General features: G+C 41.1%; 1 protein-coding gene across 1 annotated transcript in view; it reads right to left on the bottom strand.

Moving 5' to 3' along the window:
* Positions 1 to 27,721, bottom strand: part of BMPER (BMP binding endothelial regulator) — a 477,629-nt gene that overhangs the window by 108,126 nt on the left and 341,782 nt on the right. Inside the window, exon 13 of the mRNA XM_086964813.1 lies at positions 4,497 to 4,833. Coding sequence (XP_086820939.1) covers positions 4,497 to 4,833 — 337 coding nt within the window. The remainder of the gene's footprint in view (positions 1 to 4,496; positions 4,834 to 27,721) is intronic.

Below are 27,721 nucleotides of genomic sequence, written 5' to 3'. Positions count from 1 at the left end.
CTCCAGTAAACATACATATATTGAGATTGTATGGTCCTCGATCAATCGCTATCGTTGAGGTGAAGGGAAATTTTTTAATGAGCTGCCTTTAAGCACGCACTTCAACCAGAATTACCTCCCCTTAAGAAATGGGCTCAACATTTTCCTAAATTGTTGATGGATTTCTGCCTCATTTGCCCCCTTCCTCTACATTTAGTGCGTACTTTATCTCTTAGAAACAAGATGTTGGATGGTTGTCTGTGCCATATAAATATATATTTTTTAATTAAAATGCAGTGGCTGGCTCCCCTGCGTTGCCCTACATGCATCATCCACTTGTAAAGCGCAAACTTATCACTCCTAAGGGTATCGAGGTGCTTAGGGGCTGGACGTTGGGGAGATTAAGAGAGCTATTGCCCAGAGTCACATGATGCTGAGCTGCCGCCAGCTCCAGGGATCAAACCGTGAGCTCAGCGCTCCGGAATCAGCTGCTCTGGATGCTGCGCCACACCTCTCGCCCAATGGCTGTCTTATTATTTTGGTCTCCATTGAGTGGGCGGGGCCACGTCGACTAACTGACATGCGCAGCACTATGGAGGTAGTGCTTGTGCTGGCTGTTGGCCGGCGGGCGCAAGGAAGGGGTTATTAGATGCATGATAATAAGCAGAGAGAATGTAATCTCTCGAATGCAATGCATATTGCATGTTAACATTCAATCTTCATTGTAGGATTCGTCTTTCTTAAAGCCTCTCTGGGCTAGGGTCACCAGAATATTGAAGCCAAAACCCAGGACATTTCACAAAAATAGAAGGACTACAGACTACAATTGTACTTCAACTGAGTGCACAAAATGACAGTGCTCCTCAGCAGAGAATTAAAGAATAGTCAGTAAGAACATGAATAAAAGGCAATTTTTTAAGTCTGTAGCATGTCTGTTAATCAAATAGCTTTCTTTATAACAGCTGATAATTATGCCTGAATTGGAAAACATAAAAAGGCAACTCCCACCGTTTTCATTTCCCAAACTCTGCAGGGGCAGCTGGGGAAACCCGGGACTGTCCCGACACATTTGGAACACTTTGTCACCCTTTGCAGATAGATGGCTGCAGTGCGTCGGCAATGATTGGGCGCCGGTGTATTGGAATGAGTGCTGGGAGGCTATTATTACTTGTGAAATCAAGACGATCAAAGGTTATGGTTGTACAATATGTTCAGAATCAGCTGATTGAATTTGTATAGACTATTGCCAGGGGTGGCTCTAGGCTCATGGCGGCCCTGGTGGGCAGGGAGCGTAGGTAGGGGGCCCCGGAAGAGGGGGTCTGGGCGGGGCGGAGCGCGGAGGCCAGCAAAGTGGGCGGGGTGGGGGGGTCAGGGTGTTTGGAAGTGGAACAGAGCCGGAGGCCGCCAAATCCCTCCCAGGGGCCGCCACGCAAATATGTATCCATCCTCAGAGGATTATTATATTAAGGATATATATTAGTGGGGTGGCCCCTGGGGTTTGGTGGCCCTGTGCAGGTGCACAGCTTGCACATGCCTAAGGCCGCCCCTGCTATTGCTATTCAAGCCCAACGTCTTCTGTTTGCTATACATTTTTCTTTTTTTTTTTTATTATGTTTTTATTCAGGACTTGACAATTCATTCGTCACATAAATTTCAAAAAGATACAAAGTCGAAAAAAAAACACAATGATCTGCTGAAGAACAAATATTACATTCTCTCTGAACAAGGAGATAGACCTAAAAAAAAAGAAATTTCGTATCCAAAAACGAACATATAAATTTAATCAAAAAATGTCCCCCAAATTTTTTCAATTTTACGCAGTCCCCCAATCCTTTGTGCATATATATATTCGCTTTTCCTTACTCTCTTCATTTTCCCATACCATTCATCCAAAGATGGTACCACATCTGTTTTCCAATACTTGAGAATCAGTGATCTGCCAACCGCTATTATAATATACATCAGTTTTGCCTGTGACTCGACCAGATTAAGCTCTGGATCAATCCCAAATATGATCAATCTTTCATAATTAATAATCGTAAAGTGCATATGAAGTGAAAGCAAAGAAAAGATGCCCTCCCAGAAGGCCTCTATTCTGGGGCATAAAGCTACTATATGCGACCAATTAGCCAAATCTGGTCGAGAACACCTAAAACAGATAGAAGGTGTATTACAGAACATTTTAGCAAGAACTGCAGGAGTGTAATATAACAGCCATTTACTAAAAAACAACATTCGCCTCCAGTTGGCGCCTCTCAGTACAGAGAAATTAAACTTATTTAACGTTTTCCACATATTCACTGTTAAGTTGAGACTTTCATGTTTCTGCCATTTTTTAGATGCTTTAGTACTCAAATCCTCCTCTCTACTCTGTGCTAGTTTTCCTCTCCATTTTCCTGGTTTTATAAATAATGAAGACCAAAAAATATCATTAGATAAATCTGAGGCTCGACTAATCTGAACTAGGTCATTTTGAACCAAAACTTTATATAAAAGATTATATGAACCCCTAAGAAGAAAATGTTCCCCTATAAGAGAGAACATCTCGTTAGGAGTTAACCAAGCATCATTTTCCACAAAATTCAATAGTGAAGTGAACCCCACTCTGACCCAATTTTGTATAATTTCTGGCCCCATTTTTACCCCCAAACCAGTAATAGCCTCACTGAATGGAGTTTTAAGGCTAAAGAGAGAAAGAGAGTATCTCTTCAACATGGCGTCTCGTTTTTTGAAAAACCAACTTAATACCTTGTATCTGACTAGTTTGGGGGATTTGGGTATGGATAATGGAGATGAGATTTTGCTATACATTTTTCTGAACATATTGACATACCGCAATCACGTGACATATAAGGAGGACGCACTCAACCAAGTAAATTAGCAGTGCATCTATGTGTCACTAAACATAGAGGAGGTGAAAAGGCTCAGATACATAGCCTGCCTCTCGTGCCTTCTATATACCAGAAAGAAGCACATTTCATGCAGTTGAGGCTAGCTTCTCATTCGGTACGAGGCAAGCTTGTTTAGGGCATACTATATATATTTGCTCAACTTAGAAATCGAGTAGCATGATTGATCCATAAATATACTTCTAGGTAGTCATTCGAGTACAATTTGAAGCGAACAGCCATCTTATTCAATTTTGGAATTTTTTTAAGGCTTCTATATGTAGAGCAATGAAGGTGTTTTCATAGATTTCCAATACCTGAAGCTATAGATACTAATATCTCACATAGCACAGCGCAGTGCATCCCCTTGCTATGCTGCACTGCGTGAAATATTTAATATAATGCAGTGCATATCCTCCTTTTCCCAATGCAGGTGTACGATTTACTGCATAGAGCTAACGCAGGCATTCTTGCACCATGTTGCAAGGGTGCCTGCGTTGGAAGCAAGATTGTTTTTGTGAAGGAAGGGGCACCTTTCTGCACAAAAACAATCCGCTAAGGCATTTTCCTCTCTCTATGTGTGCTGCAGAATGCAGCACATACAGAAAGAAGAAAAAACTAGAAGAAATAAACATATTTCTCCTGGTTACCCCTCACCTGGGAAGGTCTAGCAGTTTCGGCACATTATAGTAATTGTGAGAACGCATCAAAATCCATGAGTTTTTACATGGGAACACCCACGCACCACCCATGGAACACTCCCATGGGGAAGTATAACGCAACACAGCGATTTGCATTCAGTTGCATTACTCTGGACTTATCAAGCCACCCAGGGCCATGCAAGGTCATCTTGCATAGCTTGAAAAACCACATTTAAGGATTGTGCTGCACATGCATTGCATGGTGCGATGCAACCCTCCCATTAATATGGCCCTCAATGTCTTAAAAACTGAGCTCATATCTGACTGTATACCTGAGAACACTTTGAAATTAAATGAAAAAACTAAATACAGATGCCTCAGTAATGGTATCTCCATTGCTAACAAGATATAATTGCTATATATATCACATAGAGGTACTCCAGCAAACGTGTTAACCAGTATTATTGGCATTGACACAAGTAACCTTTATTAAGAACACTGAAGAATCCCTAATAATTTTATAGATATTATGGTCTCCTCTCAAACTCAATTATTTTCCCAGCACATACAAATTTTAGTTAACTCTTGCTGTTTAAATCTATATTAAGAATCACAAAAAAGGTCAATCCCACCACAAAATGGCTCAGTGGCTTTTTGAAGTTTAGGAAGTGCGTCAGCTGAAGGGGTGCATGAAGAGCATGCTGATTGGTGCTTTTCAGTCCCAATGATGACTATGGTTTAAATGTAATACCGGCTTTCTCCTAAAACAGAGAACACTAAAATGTAAGCTTAATATGTTTAGAAAGATGCCATTTCCCGAGATTCATAGGGCATGAACATAAATATTTTAATCAGTGGAGATTGTCTGCACAACCAAACTATATACATACATATATAGTACAACATTTATAATCTTACCAATTACCTGTTCACATTTTGTGCCCCAAAGTATCTACTTTCAAAGTTTTAACAGCAAGGCTACACTTACCGATAGAATATGGCATAATCCACAGTAGAGTGACAGCTCTGAAAGTCCCATGTCTTCAGTTTCTGGCACTCCCTGTGTGCCCGGAGTTTCACCCTCACTGTTCCTTGGCATAATTCTAGGGCTGGCTTCCTCTGCAATCGATTGCAAAACTCATTTGATTCTACACGCCAGGACTCAGCAAAATCATCAACATCAAATTTAAAATTTCCATCTCCACCAATCAGATCGTCTCTCTTGTGCCCATTATAGTTGCCACACAGGCCACACAGGTTGCCCTTCAAGTGTGGTGCCGCCATAACTTCCACAAAACTGTCTCCATCCCAAGATATCTCCAGCCCTATAAAGAGAAGTGAGTACATCATTCTCAGTGGGTTTTATAGATACATTCAAATGAATTAATCATCCTGCCATTATTTGATTGACTGGAGCACACACAACTTCAGGATCTTTAATGTGAAACGTATTCTATAAACTAATAAAAATAATAAATATAATAATTAAAAAAAACATTAGTAGAGAGTTTTTCAATTTCTTACCGAATTATCGTGTTTGTACACTTTCTATTCAGTTGTAAAATTGCATTGACATGTCAGTCACAATTTTCACAAAAATGCATGTTTTAACAGAAATAAATATCCACATTTTTCTAAGAGAAGAGAGTTGAAAATAATCCATTTAGGAAATTGATGTGTTATTATTGTAAGTCTATATTCCCAGTGACAGACAGGTGACAGTTTCTTATAACCTGACACACTTCATGACTAATGTTAGTAATGTTTCCTTTTATTCAAGGTACTTCTTTAAATAGTGAAGACCATCTTATATGTCAGGAGAGCCTTCTGGGGGAGGCTGGTGCACCCTAAGGCGCACTTCATATTGCTAGTTTCTTCCCTTTCACTAAGTTATATTATACATTTTATTAATTGACAATGGAATTCCATTTCCTGCATAGCCAGTGTTCGATGTGCTCACTCGAGGTGCCCCTACTTGGAAGCTAATTTGCTATTGTGGTTTTAAATAGACTTGTCACTCCCTACAGTAATTGGTGGGTTTTTTAATAAGATTTCAGTTTCTTGTTTTTTCCTGCCGTAAATGCAGGATCCTGCTGAAACTTTCATGATGAGATCAACTACTTTCTGCCAATCCGCGTTTAAATGGGCAAAATGTACTGTCCCACAGGGAAATTCTAAACAGAGTCAGTGTCCCTCAATTCACATCTAACAGGCCAGTCAACCAAAAACAGTGCCTTCCCTGTAGGTTGCATGGACAGTCTGGCACTCCCATGATGTTGGTTGTGCCACAGACAGCCTCTTAGGCCTGCCTTGTCTGAGAACAGGTACTATCAGGCAAAGCAGATCCTTTGTTATACCAAATGGGTTAATTATGTTCTATCTCTCTGATTTCCCGTGAATAAATAGTATTTGTGTACCATCATATTTTATTTCTTTCCCAATTTGTGCTGTTAATTGTACACTAGGGCGCTTCTGCCACTGAGAATAGCATGTACCTCTTTCTACTGTTCTTATAAATGAAACACAAAACATACATTGCCTTTTCTATACTTACCCCATTTTATACACTCAGTTCTCACTTGTTGCTATTACATGTCTGATCTAATTATTTATTCTACAAATGTATTTGTCCTCGTTGGTTTTCCTTTTGAAATTGATTTATCACAAATCACTGTCATTCCCTACCGCACATCCTAAGGAAGTTGAAAGTCAAAGAGTTCTGTCACCACATAGAGGAACAAGGCTGTAGGCAAAGTTTCTGTAGGCAGTCCTGGCACTACCATAAATGGCTCTTTGTTGAGTGAATTCCAAGGGGAAACTATGAACAAAGAGATTTCAACCTCCCACTCAGTACTCACATTACACCACACATCAGGAAACTACACTGGCTTCCAACACACGAGTGTACTCACTACAAACTCATCTCACACACATATTCAAGGCACTCAACAACTCAGGGCCCACCTACCTGAACAGTTACATCCCCTTCCACCAACCATCCAGAAATCTCCACTCCAAGGGACTCCTACTCACAAACATCCCACTCATACACAGAACCAGATCAGGAGGATGAGCGTTGTCTTACATCCCTCCTAAAACATGGAACAACCTCTCTCTCCACATCAGAGCCTCCTCCTCTCTTCTTGAATTCTGCAAGAAGCTGAAGACCTGGTTTTCCAATCAACCAGCCTACCATAGGTATGGGCTAGGTACACATCTACTCTGTGCCAAGATACCTTTGTGGATGCTGGTACACTTTCCAAATACACATAACATATCATAACATAAAAAAGTCTGTTACTTCATTAAATTGTTTAAATTGCAGTTAGAAACCTGCTCTGTGCCCTGCCCTTCACATTGTCTGGTGACTTTGGCATAAACACTTTTGATATAACCGCACGATTTTTAAAAGGAATTACAGTAGATTGGATTTGCCAGTTTCTTAGTAGAGGTGAGTAAGTAAGTAAGTAATATTTTATTTGTACATGATTAATTAAAATCTTTACAAAAATATAAAATACCAGTAGCGACATTAAAAACCAATCTGTAGTTAGGATTAAAAAGAACACTGCATTACTGTGAGTAGCCATATTACAAATAGTCTAGAGGCAGGGTTTACCCGGTTATTGTAGACATCCATGCATTAAAAGCTTAGGTACCTGTGCTAAACCTTTGATGGAAATCAGCACATTCTATGACCCATATGGAGCTATGGTTTCTGCTTTCTGATAGTTTTTTTGCAAGCCTTACTTTCATCTAGGATATTTTATGGTATACGTTCCCAAGTGTCCGTATGTGGTTTCAAACGTTTAGATTGACTGATGATTAAACAATTTTATTGGGTTTTATCAACTAAAGACATTAGCAGTTGCAGCTCAATAAGAACAAAAACAGGTAGTGTTCTTGAGGTACATTTCAATTTTGATACATGAATGAAACCAGGGTGTTTTTCAGCATCAGCACAAATAGCATTTAAAGCAAATAGCAAGTAACAATAGAATGTGAATGTCAGCTTGAATAACACTATGCAAGCTAGGAATGAAATGCACTGGCTCATAATAAGAAGAAATATCAGAATCCATCAGCTACATGATGTTGTGTCTCCCTAAACGTTTTAATTGACTGATAAGGATTCTTTGAGTAATCAAAATTAGATTACTCAGAGAAGCATCATACGTCATCCAGCAGGTACAACGCCATACCATGAGTTTGTCTGATTTCAAGGTCAAACATAGCTAACTATGGCACTTGAACTAGGTTAACCTAGGAAAGCCTGTCAGATGTGTGGATTTTCCACAGTCACAGGTGTAATTTAGGGGCAGGTTAATTGCAGTTGGCATTGTAAATTTGGTGAATGTCCTCCAAAAGCTGCAACCCCGAGTGTATATAAAAATTTCAATTCCTGCTTCCAAACTGGGTGCAATTCTAATAATGCACCTTCTTCATATAGAAATAAGCGGATCAATGAGTATGACAAAGACCCTCAAATCCTCCAACTTTGGGGGAGCACTTGGAGAATGGAAACTTTTTTCTGTGTGAAGAAAATGAGGGAAAAACTAAATGTCAGTCGGACATCTATTCTAACTCCTTAATAGTGGATTTCCTGTTCTTCAAACCATCCACAGTAGTAAAATTAGCGCTGGCAAATGTGAGCCAGAGGGAAATTTAAAAAAAAACACAATTTTCCCTGTAATATAATTGTGACACTTGTGAATGACTAAAAATGCAAAATCGGTGAAGAGAGTACATGTACACCTATACTGCTAGAATGAGCATTCTAGTATGTAGGTGTACATCTACGCCCGATTTCGCTTTCGTTATTTGGATCAGCGTTGCACCACACGGACTTCATAGTACTTTGCAGCGAATGGCGGCGAATGACACATCACATTTTTGTCCTAAATGAACATGGTTAATGTTTTATCGCCCCTGATTTGACAGAAGAGTGGGACAAAGATTGGTCTATTCCTCCATTAAGTCTACCAAAGGTCAAATGGATGAAGAGGGGTGGTCAGCTGCTTGCACTAACACTCCAGCATGACCTTAAAGCAACCAATGGGAGATCTAGATCAGATCCTAACGGGGCTCACACTTTTAATAGACCCAACCATACAAGCTGTATTGATTACTGGTTAATCACCTCCAACCTATGGCCTGTACTAGATGATATGGTTGTGGTAAATAGATACAATAGTGATAACAACCCACTTGCACTTTCATTAAGCATCTCTGGTACCGCAAAGCCAACTTCAAACGGACAATGGGACTTGGGAGTGTTCTCACTTTTAAATAACCAGTGAACAGCTAAGTTGGGTTGGGTTGAGAAGCATCCAAGGGTGCTGGATCTTCTCAAACAGAAAACCTTAAACCTAATAGAGTCCTTAACTAATACCCCTAGTGAAGAGGCTGTTAAGAGTCTAAACCCAGGCAATGAGCACCTCTTTAGAAAGGCCAGGGAACTGCTGAGCCGGCCTGCAAATAATATGGGAAGTCCTACCCACTCCACTGGTACAAAGCATAAGCCTAAAGACACGTGGTTTAACCAGGACTGTAGAAGGTCAAAGAGGGAGCTTATTTGTGCTATAAAGCGTAAGATCCATCCTGAAATTGTGACAGCTAGAGCCAGGTGCAGGCGGGCCATTGATAGTGCTAAAAAGGAGTGGGAACGTTCACTATGGCTAGCTCTACACATAGCACTAAATGGTAAAGATCAAAAGTCATTCTGGAGAGAGGCAACTCACTGGCTTAAGGGGGAAAAACCAGAGTTAGAATTTAACATACAGCCCGATGACTGGACAGCCTATTTATGCCATTGAGAGTGATGGTAGGGGCGAGATGGGTGAGTTGTCTGAGGAGGTGTTGAGTGAGGACTTTGAGCCCCTGTTTTTTCCCTAGTACAAACTTATGCAGCAATCTCCTCATGTGAGCCAGCGCATGCTCCAGGCCAAGACAGAATCCCCAATGATCTGTATAAAGAAGATAAATGCTTTTGGGGTCGGTATATAAATATTTTATCTAACTTGATTCTCCATGGAGCACCTATTCCGAAATCGTGGCAGGTTGCAGAGATTGTGCCTATTTATAAGAAAGGAGACAAATCCAAGCCATCTAACTATAGGCCGATAAGGATAATAGATTCTCTCCAAAAGATTTTTTGTAAACAAGTTTTAGGGAGGCTCCAAGAATGGATGATGGAATTTCATATTTTAAGTGACCTACAGGCGGGCTTTCACTCAAAAGTTAGCACCCTAGACCAGGTCTTCCGTTTTATTTGTAGGTACTGGAAGGAAGTGGATCTCAAAGGGGGTAAACTATATGTGGCATTTGTTGCCCTGCGCACAGCTTTCAACTCTGTGCCCGGTGCGAAGCTGTGGGGAGCACTGAGAGAACTGGGCATACCGGTAAACCTTTTAGATATTCTAATTAGATTACACACCTCAAACTCAGCCCTGGTCAGGTGGGGCCTAAGAAGTGAAGTCACAGAAAAATGTCCTGTAAAATGTGGAGTCAGGCAGGGTTGTGTGCTGGCACCCACTCTTTTTACCCTCTTTATCAATGGGGTTATTGACTTTTTGGAGAGGGATGGTTGTGATGCACCGAAAGTAAACAATAGAAGAGTCCCCGATGTGTTATTTGCGGATGACACCCTTTTAATTTCTAAATCCTCCCGGGCCTCCACAACTTTTAAATGATTTTATACAGTTTTGTAATAATAGGGGGTTGTTCTTAAATTAGGGAATACCCAAATACATGATTTCTAACAAAAGTGGGTCAAAACTCTCTGGTAGATCTTTTTGGGCAGGTAGCACCTTACTTGAACAAGTTGACATTTTTTATTACTTAGGAATATGTGTATCCTCATCTGTAAATTGGGACGCACAAAGGGAGAAGGCTAAGCTCCATCAAGTATTCCAATGTAATCACATTAGTAAAATACACTGGAAAACTATGTCACGGCAGATTGAACCTGCACTAGAAATCTACAATACTAAAGTAATGGGGGGCATAATGTATGGAATAGAGCTGTGGGGGAGAGGAAATATATCATCTTTAATAGCTGTGGCAAATCAGTTTTTGAGATCTCTGGTGGATCTCCCGGCTAGTACCCCTCTGACACTCTTATATATGGATCTGGCACATAAACAGCTGAGTCACAAGGCAATGTACCGATTGATAATGTTTTGGTTTAGGCTATGGACTGTAGATGAGCTGCAGACCTACCGAGAGACTCTGTTAGATCTCTTGAGATTTCCAAAGGCCTTGGCAATAAAATGGTTTTCCACTCTACGGAAATCTGTGGCAAAATTGGACTTGGACACCTAACGGTCAAATCCAGAAACTATGAGGCACATTTCCAGAGAAAAAATGAAAAAAGTGTTTTGGGATTCGGTTTCAAAAGAAGTTCTATCAGCTCCAGTTTCCAGCGTGACCGAAGTCTTTCTCAAATCGAAATGCTCTCCTTCTTTTGAGCCAACTATTGATGAAATAGAGCAACCGATGGAACGGAAACATTTTCTGCAGTTTCGTTATAAATCACTTCCCACCAAACTGTTCTACTCAAAATGGTCCAGCAATAACGATTTGGATGATTTGTGCCCCACTTGCCAAGTTAGCTCAGAATTCACTTACTCTTTTTTTGCCCGACTTACCAGTCGATGAGAAAAAAGTTGATTATTCTGTTATGCTTCTTGGTGGGTTGAGGGCACTATCTAGAGGTCTTAAGACTCTTGTGTACTGATACCAGACAACCTATTGTATTTGGTCTTTCTAGATTCTGGCATGCTCTTTGGATTAGGTGAAAAAAATTATGTAACTGAGTCATTGTGTTTTGGAATGCTTTTGCCAGATCAGAATGTTTTCCGTTTGGTACTTGTGGGAACCTAAAGCACCTTATTCTGTGCCATACATTTTGCTGCTTTGAAGATTTGTATTTTAAAACTGTTCTAGGGGACCTGTCATTTTGGATTAGTACAAATGTTTTTATCAATTTTTATTCTATACATATTTTATCTATATATTTCGGTGTATACTTTTCTTGGGACTTTTTGCTGCATACTTTTTAGGATCTGTGTGATCGCAATAAAGTTGTAAGTGAGGTTTTAAAGGAATTGTTTTACTAGAAGAGTGACACACATTGCAATAGATCTCTATATGCGAAGCAGCTGTTGTGTGTTTTGCTTAAGAAGTATGAATGAAATTAGCATTAGAAAGAAGATGAGAGATACTCATAAATCTAGGCAATCAATCAAAGAGTAATGAAGAATCATAAACAGATGTGTTTGCCATTGAAAGTGAAGACTAATTAGCCATTCACCAACATATGAAGGATATTATTTTTCAGAGGCTGTTTCATTAGCACAGGAAGTGATGACAGCATCTGGGCATTGCTGCTGCTATGGTAATGACCAGAATGCACAACAGCTAATGTACAGTGAAGAAAGACGTAGAAGCTAGCTTTCCTAATGTGAAAAAATGTATGTCATGACAAATAATTAGAATAAGAAAGTTTCACAATAAGTCCAAATCACGTGTTTGAATATTCATACATACAGAGAACAGGTGGAAGAGTCTGGTCAGCATGGTTGAAGAGTAATGTATGAGGGGTGCGAAGTCAATGCACTGCAAAGTAAAGCAACTAAGTGTTCAATACGATCTACTTTGATTGAAATATAGAGAAGTATAGATGGGTAGATGCCTGTAGCTGTTTACCAGCCAAGAGTTTAAAATGACACAATAGACATCCTGTAGGATGATCACAAGTACAGGCAGTGCAGGGGAGAGGAGTCATCTGTGAGCCATACACAACATGGCTTTCTTTATCATCTCTGTGTGCCCAGACAATCCTGTCACTTCCTTTCCATAAAAACATAAATACCAGCCATCCTCGATGGCAAGGGAAGACCACATGGCTGGCATGGAGGAGATGCAGTGATGGGGGAGGGGAGGGGGACTGATCAACAAGGCAGCTAAGTGCAAGTTTGATCAGTCCTCCCCTGCCTACCTTGGGCATCAGATGGGTAGTTGAAAGATTTCGATATATACCTCTGATTCAGATATATACTCCTAAAAGGGGAGTTGGAGAATTTCTTGCCAAGTTCACTGAGAAGGGGAAGGATCGTCCTGTGACCTTTAGAAGCCAAAAACTACTCCATAGGTCAGAAATGAGTTCCTACTGAAAAAAAATGCACTTTTGTGTGCCCTTCGAAGATTCAGTCCTTATTTGATTCTCTTACAGCCTCTGTGGTTTTTCATTTATCTCACAGTGGACCCAATTATCATTTACGCTCACTGAGGCCCCACCCACTCTATTAAAATGGACTGATGCCCCAGTGCAGTGCTCTGAGGCTTGAGTGGCACCCAGAGTGCACCGTGGTTTGAGAGTGTGTCTTCTTTCTTCTCCAAATGAGTTTGTGGGGCTGGCAGTGATGGCAGCGTGCTTTGATCTATCATGAAGGAATAGGACTTTTCCCTTGGATCCTTCAAAGGTGATTCTTACTAGCCTCTGCACTGTAAACATTTCTGCCATTCTCCATTATCCTGGTCTTTCGCTTGCAGGCATGTGGGATGCATGCGGATATTATGTGTACATTTTGTGATACATGCGTAGGCTGTATGCATGAACGTCAAAGCACAAGTAAATGCAATGTGGTTTATCTGAGAGAGCATGGCAACCAAGAATGGTGTCATGCTTTGTGCACAGATACATAAGCCTTTGCTGGCCTTGGAGCCAGCATGTACATGCTTGGAGAGTAATAATGTGGAAGGGACACCTGCAGCAGGGCCTCTGATTGAACAGTCTCTCATCTTCCTCAGTGATCTGCATCTGCAAGAGATGTGGCCTTCTGTCAGTGCCCAATAAACATCTTTAAGTGGGCTGGTAGGAAGCAGCTCACTTGTTCATGGCACATACATGAAGTTCTCACCAGTGACCAAGAAATCTTCAAGTGCAACTGTGTAAGACAGCTGATTGATCTTAATTTAAATGTTGTTCCGCTTGACCTTAAAGTTGTACTAGAATCACTAACTACCAAGAATGGAGCTCCACACCAGTACAGTTGGGAAGGACACAGTTCTATTGACACAGTCTCCCTAATTGAGTCCTCACCAGACGAGGACAAATTGATGGTGAAGAATCCTTTTGGAACTTCTGTGGGAACCTCACTAGGCTCCCCCCTGCTGTGAAGGGAGATGCTATACAGCAGTCCACAAAAGTTACTTTATCTAGAAGGAAGGGATCCAACAGCACATATGGCCATGACAATGTGTGGAGAGCTGTCAAGGGGTCTTCTCTAGAACACAGATCACCTAGCTGTTGTGCATAAGGAGAAGCAGACACGTTTTGCCCCTAAACTTAGTTATTTTTATAGTGACAAGATGAGAATAGAGACCCAAAGGAACATGAAATATCCTGATGTTTCACCATCATGGGGTTAAACCAGGAAGTAAAGCAGAAAGCAAGATGCATCCTGGAATTGTTGGTGAAGGATCTGGCAGGGAACCCAATCTCTGATGAAAGGCTCAGCAATTATCGAAAATCCACGCCTTTGTACAGATTTGTGGTATAACAATGCAAAGGGAAAATGTGTGAGGGCCATAATATTGAGATAATTTGCAACAGAAACGTCTTCTATTGGAGGCAAATAGAATTAGCATTTGATTTTCTGAGCCAGAGTTTTTCAAAGTTACTGTTCTCGTAGGTTCATGGTTTTCAACGCAGTAAAACTGGTTCTTGCCACCATCACTCATTCCACCAGGAAAGCTTGGGATTGTGTTATAAATTTACCCCAGTGTAAAGATTTAGTTGTAGTAACTGGAATTTCTCGAGAAACATTTACTTCTTCATATTACAACAATGATGGATTTAACATCGAAAAATTAACCAATCTTTTAAACTGCTCAAATTACATTGCGAAGGTGAAGAGAGTTAAGATCAGAACCAGACAGGTAACAAAAAGCATGTACAAACGAGACTTGCACCTGCCTACTTTCTTTTTTTTCTCTCTCTTTCGCTGTCCCTCTCCATCTTTCCTTAAGCTCCAGTACTGTCTGCTGCCATCAACCCCAGACTGCTGGAAAGCCGTTTTGAAGGCATAAATGCAGCCATGGCATTTCAAAAACGCACCTCAATTGTTCCAGCCTAGGGTAAAATGCCTTGTAGTTGAAATGTCAGCCCAGCCCTGGTTGAGATCAGCAGTAGTAAGTCCTGAAGTGGAAGTCACCTATCCCCATGGAGGCTTCATCTACAATGCTGTCTCTCCTATGATTATCATAAAAGAAACTGACTCAGACACGTAAGGTGGGAGGGCATGCATGATGTCACATGGTGCAACGCACCCATATTCGCATCCCTGCTGCATCAGAAAGCACAGACATGCTGACAATCCACGATGACATATTTCAGCGACTGCCTTTTGCAGCATTATGAGCTGCAAAACTTGGCAATAAACTCCATATATAACTGTCCAAGAGTTAAATGTGTTCCTCGATGTCTCATTTACATACTAGAAACTTAAGAAAAGCAATTAATATGTTATTATTTCCTGTTTTCAATATTTGCATCTGAGAACAAATGAAACACTCTGATACAGTTAAAATGACTTTATGTAACTGGTGAATGGAAGTAGTTATTTAATGATAAACATTTAGCAATATTTTTTTCGGAACAACTCAAGAGTATAGGCCAAGTATAAATGAGAAACAAATCTCACATTATTTTTCACACATTGAAAACAGTGCTCCGGAAACTTGTTGACATTTGGGAGGACAGAAGCCGTACACGCATGTTCTCGCCAAACGTCTATGCCATGCTGACATTCTTACCAAAGCAAAGAAAACATGGAGCCAAAGGTTTCTCTTGCCTGCTTTTCAATGTCATTGGCCACTGAGTGGTGTTCCCCAAGGCTTGCCACAAGGCCACTGGATTACTCAGCAGTGGCAATAAGTCACATAGTGCACAGCTCACCGGTGCAAGTATTAAATAGGCACACCCATCAAGTGAATGATTAATCTAAATGTTATATTAGCTTTAAGAAGTATTTTTGTTGCACTCTATAAACTATTTACTCTGTTTAAACTTTGAGCCAAACAATGACATTCTCTAGATGCAAAAGATCCGACAGTTGCATTTTAACTCCATTTTAATTAGAATCTGCATTTAGTTAATTAATTCTGTTTGCATTTCATAGGTTTTAGTACTTTGATGTAGCCCCAGCGTGTAGAGAACAACAGAAAAAGTCCATATCTAACTGAATGTCATTTGCAATTCCAGTATAGGAGAAGATGCTTACTTTCTCACTAAAGATTCAATAATTTATGATTTTGAAACTCGTTGCTGCCAAGAAAGAGAACACAGATAAGGAAAAGCATGAGTCAATATATTAAAATACTAACTTTATAAGTCTTATAGACAAGAAAAGTGAAGGAAACCCAGCGGGACTCAATATATAGCGTTGCCAATGCTTGGCTTTTTTCACTCACTTTTTCAGAATGTAGTTATTCCATCACAGAGATTATACAAGATGGCTGCTTGCCCAGAATAGACAGATGTTCAAAATATAAAGTTATTCATCTATTCCAAAAGCTAAATTGACTTTTTCCTTCAGAGCAAGAAAAACATCTCTCTCCAAACTAGACAAAGGGTAGAATTTGTTCTTTAGAGTATTTTCTGCTTTGGAAAATATTGTTCAATCATAAACTCTAGGCAAAAGATAATCTAAATGGATCATGAATTATGTTGAGTTAAACCAAAACAGAGTGGAATGGAATTTGAACGTTTTGGTCAGGCAAAACATTAAATGTGATGACAATTAGACATATTGATCTGGGTGATAAATAATTACAACTATTAGCCAGCCCATTTCCTTGTCAGTTGTGTACTTACCATACTCTCCTCTCTTGCACATATAATCAGGATTTATCATGATTCAACACACAGCCTGATGCTATGATCCACAGGAAGAACATTTTGATCTGCTTGTCATAAGAATACATGATTCCCATTCAGGTATTCATGGCAGAACCTCTGAATATCAAGTCCCCCCAGTCCAACATTAGTAGAGCAATCATGCACTGCTAGCCCGACTTTTCCATTGACATCAATGGCAAAGCCACCACCTCCCCATGACCTGTGTGTAAGTCACCCCTCAAGCAAGCCTACCAATCCCCAAGGTCAGGATGTAACATTTAACAAAGGTAGGACATATACTTTACATGTCCTGACAGTAAAACACGTGAAACAACTGTTTTTACTGTGGAAATACTTTGTCGCCCAGTTGGGGAGTAGAGGGTTACACGCTGACCCCAAAGCTGTGCTAACTCGTAAACTCTGTGTGACAGGAGCCATGGATCTATCGAAGGAGGGTGAGGAACCACGCATAGAGGATACTGTGTAATGACTGTGTTGAGGGGTAGGGGGCACCTGAGGGGGAGATTGACCCGATGGTGGGCAGGAGGGTGTGATGTGTGGAGTCAGGGAAGGTGTTGTGGTATTCACATTCTGGGAGTTCTGGGAAGCATTGCTCACTGATAGCATGTAGGTTCAGAGGGGCAGCCATATGTCCTTTGCTCTAGAAGATGGGAGTTGGAGCGAGGTAGATAGCTTGCTGGTGGTGTCGCAATAAGCTAAGCTAGAAAGCCAGTCTTTGTCAGTGGGTGAGTGTCTCCTCCCCCAATGTAGTACGACTTCCCATTTGGTGAGCAATAGGACCAGGGTCGGGATTCATCTCCATCATTTGGGCCAGTCGGGAGAAGAATGCGATGTGTCTACAGGTCCAAGTCATATGCACAAAGTCTGTCCCTTGATATGGCATTTAGAGCACTCAGGAGATCTCTTGTGGTCAAATATATGTTGGCCATCAGGAGTGATATATGCTCTGTGCAGGAATTTGAATTGTATGAGTTTGTGGTGATGACTGGGAGAAATGGAACATGTTCACATACAAAAGGGAGCCCACATCTTATCTGTTAACTGGCAACCCAGATCAAGTTCCCAGTAACCACTAAGTTTCATGTTTAGGGTGGGCAGCAAAGCGACACATGTGTGGCATAATTTTGACACTAGCCGGATGCTGATGTCGTCACTGATCACAAGTGTAAACGGTATGAACTCATCTGGCGCTAATGGATATGTTGGGATCTGTGACCGTAGCGCACTGGGTGAACATGCAGTGCATCACAAGGTGATACATAATGGGAGCAGCAGCAAAAGGAACATCAGTACAATGTGAGATGATATGCCTGTCAGGAAAGATATCTCCTAATGTGTGATGGCCATAGTTTGCCAAGGTGTGTTTAACTAACGTCTCGCAGGTAATGGGGATGCCCATAATATAACAGTTCTGCTCAAATCATGATGCAAATGTATGTCTTTTATAAGTTCTATAAACTGCCTCGAATTAAGCATATTATGCCTTTGCTTAGATAAAATAATTTTACCAGATATATCTATATCTTCAAATGCTACCATCTATGTAACAGGTTGTTTTGTAAATAAGATCGATAAATTGAGATTTGGAGGCCATGATTAGTTTTGTGTAATTAATAGATTTCATTAAAATCTTATCTATTATATATATTTTATTTTTGGCCTTTTTTTGTGTATAATTGCTGAAGTTTTACTGGTTATCAACTTTACTTTTTACGCAAAATATTCTTTCAGATCAGGAGAATCAATAGGATATAAATAAAATAAGATGGGTAGAAGCAACTTTGTTAAAAAAAACTGGCTTTACACATGTCTGAGGCACGTTTGTTATGAAAATAAGTGGTAACCTAGGAACTATTTTCTTCTCTTTTTTTCAAAGAAAATAGATGACTTGGCTGATGGTAAAAGATGTTTCTGTCAGAATGAGAAATCTAGAGGAAGATTTGCAGACTTAAGAGATGGACCAGAAAAACAAGGAGTCAATAATCTTTTGAAGGCCTCAAGTAATGCCATATCATGCCCTAACTTAGATATCCTTGAAAGGTTTGTGTCACAGAGCAACAACAAGCGAGCTGTATTTTTCATGGGTTTTGTACTTGAGGCACATGCTTCAGTAGAGACCTATGCATACAGATAACACCCCACAGGTAAATTAGTTAATATATGTATTTTTTTTTCAGATGATGCATGGAATCAGCATGTGATTTTCCCTTTGCCCATTGTTTGTGTCTGTTTCAATTGCTGATAGGATTCCTCATGGTACCTTACTGCCCATTTGAATGTTGGCTCTGAATGACTGTTTCGCTTCCAAATACAATAAATGCCATATTCATCCGCGACATTATACCAACAAATGCACTTCAGTTAAGAAAAAAACACTATCCCACGGATCACCTGCACATCCTGAGCAGAAAGTTTTCCCAGGTAAGAAATTAACCACGAAGCAGGTTCTGAGACATTTCTTCCTCGTAACGATAAATGCCGAGCGGTTCAACGAAAACACTTTGTGGTCTTGCATTGTTGATCTACTGCTGTACAACATAATTTTAAAAGCATGCAGCGACCACAAGGCAAAGCAAGCCTTCCAGAAAAATACTGTTTTTTTTATTTTCCGTGGCCAAAGAATATTGTTTTGTTGGGCACTATAAACGGCTCTCGGATTTGTTTGGCGTTGCAGCACAAAAATCTAGGAGGAAATGGCACTGAATGAACAAGACTAACTTGTAGCAGAACACACCCGGGCAATAATATAAATCAATTACAGGTGTAAAGCACCAGGGGGCGTGCAGCCAACTGACTCATTCCGTTCAATAAGCAGACGTCCGCCTTTTATGAAGTGTGTTCCCGCTGAGACAAATGGTGCTTGAATATTCACCTCTAAAACGGCACAGGATCTTGTTACCCTCTTCCACCCATCAATTTTAGAGGGACATATTTTCACAATTATAGTCTTGGCAACCGAATGTGCCCAATGGATCTAGACATTATTTCTAATGCTTTAGGGCAAAAATACATGTTCATTGTCCACCAAGAAGCAGACTACATTCCCTAATACAAAGAGATGCTGCCGCCAATAAGTTGTCTATCACAGAGAGCCTTATACCGTGACCCCAATTATACGTGTGCTGTTAAATTATTACATGTGTGGTAAGTGTTGTTACCACACAGAATTCTTATATTCGAGGTCATTTCCCACCCCTTGCAATTTTAAATCCACCGAGATTTACTAGAGGAAAATGCTAGGTAAATACCAATATTTACAGACTTCAGTAAATTCAACATGTTATGCCACAATTTCCATTTGGGGAGCTCGTAAATGGGGCCTTTGGGGTCAGACCCCAAAAGTGAGTCCCTGTTAGGGCGGCAAGGCGGCCCGGATTTGCCAGGATGGTACTGCATTTTCACCAGCTGTCCCTGAAGATTTCAAGAAATTTTGCTCATGTCTTGGTTTGACTGAGTCGAATGAACACTGTGGGAGGTGTTTTTTATGTTTTGCAAAAGCAGGGATAGTTAGCAGTTGTTTCAAGAAAGCAATTTAATTAACAAGCAAGCTACTGGGCTTAAAAATTGCATTTTACGTATGTACTTACTGCCTGTTCTGTATTTCTCTGCCTAGGAGCACTTTCATTCTGTGAGCTCCCTTGAAGTAACATTTTAGTCCTTCTTCTATTTTTGTTAAATGTCCATGTTTTTGGTTTTAACATTCTGGTCACCATAGTACCCGTTCTTGTATTGTTATTGATAGAATGTAAAACAAGATGGAGAGTAATGGATTGATGTATAACACAATGGAGAGATGATACAGGAAGCAATCTGGTTAGCACAGTGGGGAGTGAGTGGGCATTAGGAGCATGGCTGACTCTGGAGATGTTCTGTGTTATGTTCTTTGAAGAAGTGCTTTTTCTGTTCTTTTTCCGAGTGGGCCAGGTCACAAGGAGATTATCCAAATAATGGAGGGGCGCAGGGGCCGCCCCTCACTGGGGCTTATTACTTTTTAAATGGGGGGGGGCTCATCAAACACACCAGCCCCGGGGACTGCCACTCCCCAGGGCTTTATAACAAAACAATGTGGGGGCCACATGCCCACCTCAGTCCTGGGGTTTTCCACCCCCTGGGGCTTTAATTTGAAAAAAATGTGGGGGCAAAGTGGACCCTCCACATCCCAAAGGACCACAACCCCTCCCAGCGCTTTTCTTAAATTGAGTGTGGGGGGCCCCACAGCCCCACCAAAGACCAGGTGCAAAATCAAAAAAGGAGGGGGGCCTTCCGGCCCTCCTCCTGGAGCCATAGATGGCCCTAGGGACAAACACCTCCCAGGGCCAGCTCCTGCTGTGTCCCGGGGTGCCAACCTGGGACATAGCGGTTTGCTATGGCTTAGCAAGAGCTTTACTGCTCCCACCAAGCCAAAGCAAACTGTGCTCGCTTTCAGCAAGCAAGAGCATTGGAAATGCTGGCACTTGCTGAAAGCAGCACACAATTGCTTTTATAGAGCTAGAGCTGCAGATTAGCATTTAAACATTTTTAAAAATCGGCCACAGGAACTTGGTGGTCCCTGGGGCCCACCGGGGTCCCTGTGCCCTCCAATACAAATAAAATAGCCCCAGGAAGGTGGTGATCCCTGGGGCATTAGGGATCCATAAGGCCCCAATGATTTATTTTTGAATGTGGCCCGGGAGGGTGGTGGTCCCCCGGGCCCACTTCATTTAACAAGGCATTTGTCCCGGGTAGCTGGTGGTCCTCAGTGCATTTTTAAGCCCCAATTGGGGGCGTGTGTCCCCTTGCCTTTATTTTCCAAATACCCCTAACTGGAATCAACTGATGTACATGTTTTACAGAGAATGTCAGACTTCATTCTCACATGACTGAGAAATGCACTTCTGATGATGTCACATATTACATCACTCGTGACATGATCAGTGACATCACTGATGACATCTCAAATGACATCCCTGATGACATCATCCATGTGATTATCTGATGCACCTCCTCACATCCTAATATAACCTTTGATACAGCCCCTCTAAAATGCAGACTACCATTCTCAAACCCATAGACATACCAATACCAGTTAGTACACACCCACTCGCTGATTCATAGGTCTACACACACATCTACTCACCTATACAGTCACTCATACAAGCAGACACTCACCAATATAGCCACTGAAATATGCACTCATACACCTGTACAGATACTCACACACCGCCACTCACCCATAGAGTTACTGACCATGTCATGAGTGGTTAAATATGTGACGTCATCAGCAGTGCATTGCAGGGGTGGGAGTTATAGTTAGCACAGCTAACAATTACGGCAGATTTTTGCATGTTTTGTGCGCATGAAATGTCAGCACAACTATAATATTACTGTAACCTGTGTTTTTTTCCATGAATTTCTAATGCTTTTATTAATTTCTAACTATAACGTCCCCTTCGCTGCTCGGGGTCCTTAGAGACGAACTAGCCAACCTATTACCTCCAGTAAGCCCCACACATTAGGATTGCTGAGAAGTGGTGGCAGGCCATGCCCCCTTTTTCCATCACTCTGCAAATGCACCTCTGGTATGCTCTTGGTTGGGGATGAAGTCCCCTTGCCTCTTGAGGGTCCCTGGGTGCAAACTAGCCCTCCTGTTACCTCCATTAAGCCCCACATAGTTGGATTGGTGAGAGGTGATCAGAGGCCATGCCCCCTTTCACCTCCACTCTGCAAACACGCCTCCTGGCGCATTGCTGCTTGGGGGATGAAGTCCATTTTAGACTTGAGACCCTCAGGATGCAAAGGGACCTCATCGCCCCACCAGCAGTGATTAGGCCGTACTCAAGAGTTCCTTTTGACGCTTCAGGATATTAGTCAAAAATGTCTATGATGTTGCGGCACTGTGGTCAGTGAATTCCCGGAGGCCTACAGGCCCTAGTTCAAGACGTTCCTCATAAATTGGAGCTTAGAGGGAAGAACATAGGACCCAGGTTGCCGTCCACTCACAATATACTCAACAAAAAAACCTGGTCCTAATCATTATAGGCAATATTTTCTAACATCAACTGTCTAATCACGTGTGTGGATTTACTTAAATCTAACACTGATTATATTTCTAACGACAGAGTGTGCCTTCTTAATATCTTCTAAAACCAACTATGTGTCTATATGTGCCTGCTTAACTGTCATTCAGGCAATCTACTAGGTGTCAATAGAAAAATGTGTGTGAGGAAGGAAGGAACCTCACAGGAGCAACCACCAGAGAACTACTGACTGGTACTCATCAGTTTGTTGCTCTTATCATCATTGGCTCCTTCCAACCATAAATGAAATGAATTGCAAAAAATTATGTAAAAGGAAAATAATAATAAACAACTCAAAAGTTGATTCTACCTAGTTACATTCATGTGCATCTAACCCCCTAGGGTACAAGAACCGCTATTCGGCACTCTATCAACGCTAAAAATGGGTTAGATATCCCTAGCTGTGTGATACTCTTTATTCTGTGCTGGGTATCTACTCCTATTAAAACCTACACTCTACAGTTGAGCTTTGTTTTAATGTATATGAAGCCAACATGTTTCGTTGCCTGTCTATCTTGGTCGGCAACTTCTTCAGGGCTGGAGGTTTCCTTTGCCACACATTTCTGGATTCTTCCAGTGGTTAAATCTTCATGAGGGTGTACGATGGCATACCTGTGATTACTCATATGCCGGTATTAAATATTGGTCCCCTTTCGTGTGATGCGGTCGCTGTATGTCGTCCTTCATCAGCAGTCGGTCTTCACTCGTATCGGGCTCCCGTTAGGGGAACGGGAGCTCACTATGAGGGTAGTGCTTTTGCACCCCTCGTGGTCCAATAAGTCTGCAATCTGTGAGACAGGCCTGTGCCACAGCACACATGCATGATCTGGGGTTGCCCATGACAACAAATCTGAATTAGGGATCCAGGCAACAGTACAGTTGGGCACTAAGGGAAGGGGTACACATCTTTATCATGCAGAGGGCTTTTCGGTCCCAAAAGATAAAAGCTTGCAAAATTAGAATAGGGATAATTTTTTGCAAATATAAGAACCCAGCAGGTTTTATCGAAAATTGCAATACTTGCTTTTAAATGATATTTTACACACTCTAATTGAGGGACAATGAATTCAAGATATGTTTTTTGTAGGTAAAATAGAATCATAAAGAAAGTTGCTTCCACATTGAAGCTTGACAAAGGGCATTTGTTCGAATGACGCAGCAGTCCAATATCAGCTACTTCTACTTTGTCTTTCTCTAAGTCATCCTCTGCGTTCATTGAAAGACTAGGGATGATTCCTACCACTATTCTTAAAACACATTCTCGCAACTAGCACAAAGGTTTGGAAAAGGTCAAAGCAGCACATTTGGTGTATAAGGGTGGGTAAATAGGTTTACAGTTTGTTATAATGCTTTAAATGTCAACTCAGATGGGGGAAAGTGAGCTGAGCAAAATGTCAGGTAGGTAGACAAGAAGGCGCTGCTTTCGATGTGGTTTGTACTTTCAATGTGCAAATTGGTCAGGTGTGTCTCTCACTTTTCCCTTAGATTCCACGTCATTTATTGGTTATTTTGTATACAGTATATGTCAGTGGGACAGATGTGTGGCAACTTGATAAATAAATAAAGACCATCGAGGCCTTCTAATCTGTCCCTCAATATTGCAATTCCATCAACATTAGCAAGTCTCCATAACTCTATTCATTATTACACTGCAAATATGGATCTGTGTATTTTTCAAATGTATTCAATTGTATTGTTCACTTTGCCTCCTTCAATCCTGTTGGAAGGCAGGTGCTTGCAGGTACCTCCCTCTAGATCAAAGTCAGTATTCCAATGTATATGCTCCTCCCACAAAAGTATGCCAATCATCCTATAGTAGGTCCCTTCTTGTTTCGAAGGGTATATTAAGGGAAATGGGCGAAGTTCAGCGCTAAAAAGGCAACGTGTCAAAAAATAAAGGACTCAATCGGGCACTTCCGTGTAGGGGGTGTGAGAGGAAGGACTGCCAGTGGAACTTTGAAAAGCCATCTCACAGTATGAAACCTGTGCTTCTGTCTGATTCCAAAAGGAGTCGCTCTTCCATGGTGTGCTAGAGTTTCATTTACAGACGATGTGCTTCCAAAACTAGTCTGCCTTCATTTGGGGTTGTCTACTTTTGATAAATGTAACAGCGTACTTGGAAGCCCATGAACACGTGCAAGCCATTTTTTTCCAGTGATATCAGCTATTTTAATTTAAGTTTCACGCGGATGCAAAGCACCAATAAATGAGATTCAGGGTTGTGATACAAAACCTCAGCTATTCATCTGCCTTTAGTGGAAAGGGGGTTAAAATGTTTTAATGCAAGCTCTATATTGCACCAAGAGCAGAACCTCCTCAACATGCCTAAAAGAGTTGCTGGGCTCTCCTTTGAATTTGCTTTTCAAAATGGGGCCAACCAACTTATTTTAGTCTAACATATATCAAATAAAAGAGACTAAAAGTAATGAGAGCTGTGAAATAATACTCATCACAAATACCAACAGCCCATTATCAGGAGCAGTACCCAACTCCTCTGCAGCAAGATAAGCAGAGTATATAATAAGAAATACCATAAAGGGACCTGCAGAGCTGTTCAAAAGCTACCAGCTAACTGAAACCCATATAACTGTGCGTCTGACTGTGACCCTTCATCATCCAACACACTGCTACATCTTGCGTCCCCTAACACTTTTTCATCCACATCACTGCTACGTGTTGTGCCCCCTTTTCACATGAAATGGAAACACTTCTCACATAGAATCAAACCAAACGCAACATCCTTCCAACCACATCCCCTACATGATGTAAGCAAGCTAAATCCTGTTGGGTGTGTAGTTGGAAGGATGTTGTCTTTGTTTTCATTCTATGTGGGCAAACGCTACAGGCACCCAGCATAGGGGTAGTAAGTGCTATAAAAATTCTGCAATACGACATCAAACAAGAAATCGCATATGCCTATGAAAAATGGCAGCTCTTGATCTGAAAGGGCTCAGGATCTCAAATCCTATCCACTCCTGCATGCAGTCTACTGCGTTCTGTCACCCAGTGTACCAGTGTTCTCCTTGTGCATTATACCACAGGTTCAACCCACCTATGATCAGTGGACACTTACTATATCATTTACCTGTTCACATCTACCTCTCTGAACGGCCGTAGTATTACTCAATGTTTGTGGTGGCCGGACTGTTATGCTCAGAAGCCCGCCCCCACTATGAGATGATATCTTTTCCCTTTCATAGGTCCTCACTGCAAGCTTCCTCCCACATTTCCCCTTTCATCTTTTTCTGTAGGCCAGTGCAAAGTTGTCTGTTCTGCTAAAGCAACTTGCTCAATCCTCCATTACGTAAATTACACAAAATATCAAAAATTAGGCCAGCATGAAATTTCTCACACTTTTTTTGTTGCAAGGGACTATTTTGTCCTGAAAATATTTAGCAGGAGCCAGGCTGGAGTGTCACAAGAGGCATTTTCTCCTCAAAGTAATTCCATTGCTTACTTCTCAAATGAGTTTTGAACACACTTTTTGCCCTTGTCTTTTATTTTTTTTCTGAATATTCTAGTTTGGTAACAATTAGTTCAGCATCCATAAAAAACATCAGTCGCTTGAATTATTTGTAGGATAGAGTATGAAATTAGAACTTTGTTTTTTATTCTCTTGTTAGTATCCCTTCGTTTACCGGTCCAGCGCCCACTGTCGACTTGCTTGTGTGGGATTCAATGCTTGAAAACGGGTTTTCCTTGTGCCTGTAATCCGAGCGAGTTGAGATTGAGAAATGTGGCTCGTCACTTTTATACGCTCTTTAATTACTCCAACAGTAAATATTATTTTCATGGAAACATTACACCACGAGACAACAGGGATCTCCCTGGCTCACAATGCATTTGATATTTCCTTTTGGGACACTTCTCAGCTTTCACTGGGTGTTTACATACAAGCAGGAGTTTCTGGTCCCAAATCAGTTTATCAAAACAAGTGCAAGCCAGAGGGTTAACACTTGAATAATTAAAGTATTTTTCAGCCGGATACAGAAAACCTATGTGCTTGTTCACTCCTGAGCTGCTCAAAGAACATTTCCAGATGTTCTCAGCATGGAACTTGAAAATGAGGCCTGCCAATGCCGCATTGTTGGCACAACTGGTAGTGTGGTTCAAGATGTGCCTTAATCGGGCCGACCATGCTTTAAAGACGCCAAGTTTGTTATAGAGTAGCTCTTTAGCTTAGCTCCATGTATCAGGGAGGCCTTCACTAGAATACGTTCCAACTAAATTAACCACTTGGCTGCTAGGCGTTTTCCCGTCCTGCGCTGGGAATCGCTTTATTCCTTTGTTTTGTGACGAGCTGGCCTTGTCATCCGCGCAGGGCAGGTAAGCGCCATGACGAGGCCAGCTCGTCATTAGCCTCGAAGGGGTTAAGAAAAAGTCGTCCAAACAACAGCAAGTAAAGGCTTAAACTCCCAGAGTACTCACCATGAGTGTAACATTACAGTACCATCACAGAGAATTGATTTGATGATTTTATATAACTTTGAAAATTATATATCATATAATGAATATATCATGGCTCGTTACAAGAGGCGCACAGATGTCATGAACCAGCTCATAGCCTAATATCATATTCATGCACTTTGACTGCACTTTGACATTTCAGCCAGTGGTCTACGGTTTCAGCTCCTAAAGCAATGAGGGTTTGAGACAAAGACAAAGACATTCAACAGTATCTCAGATGACGTCTCAATAGTGGGCACTCACAGATTGAGTGGTTCACTTCCAAAACAAGCCAAAGGTACTCTGCTGCAGATAGATACTTCCAGGATGGTACTGAATGTACCTATGCTGCTACATGCTCATTTTGCCTCCACACCCACCACCCCCAAGTGCTTTGTCCTTTTTTTAATGTTTGTGGCACTTCACGCTTAAGCCTTCATAACTTTTTTCTAGAAAATATTTTAAGGCCAAATTTGCATCTTGTAATTACCACATCCTGCATATTTTTGATGTGCCGAGATCACCATCTTCCCAGCTCTAAGGAACATGCAGTGTTGTAAAAAAAAGAAAGATCGTTTTTTACACAGTTTTTGCATTTTTGTAAGCCGTAGCAAATTTTTTCTATGATTGTGGTTTATACCTACTTCCAGCTTGTGATTAAAAAAGGTGTAAAATCCCTTGGTGAACCTGGTAAGCTACACATTTCTAAAAATTAGGGAAATTCTGAATTCAGCAAGGGATCATTTGGATAGATACCTCACTATTTTCACAAAGAAATTAATCATT

Source organism: Lissotriton vulgaris, chromosome 4_1 (genome assembly GCF_964263255.1).
Source record: "Lissotriton vulgaris chromosome 4_1, aLisVul1.2, whole genome shotgun sequence".
NCBI lineage: Eukaryota > Metazoa > Chordata > Amphibia > Caudata > Salamandridae > Lissotriton > Lissotriton vulgaris.
This window is presented reverse-complemented; position numbering and strand designations above follow the sequence as displayed.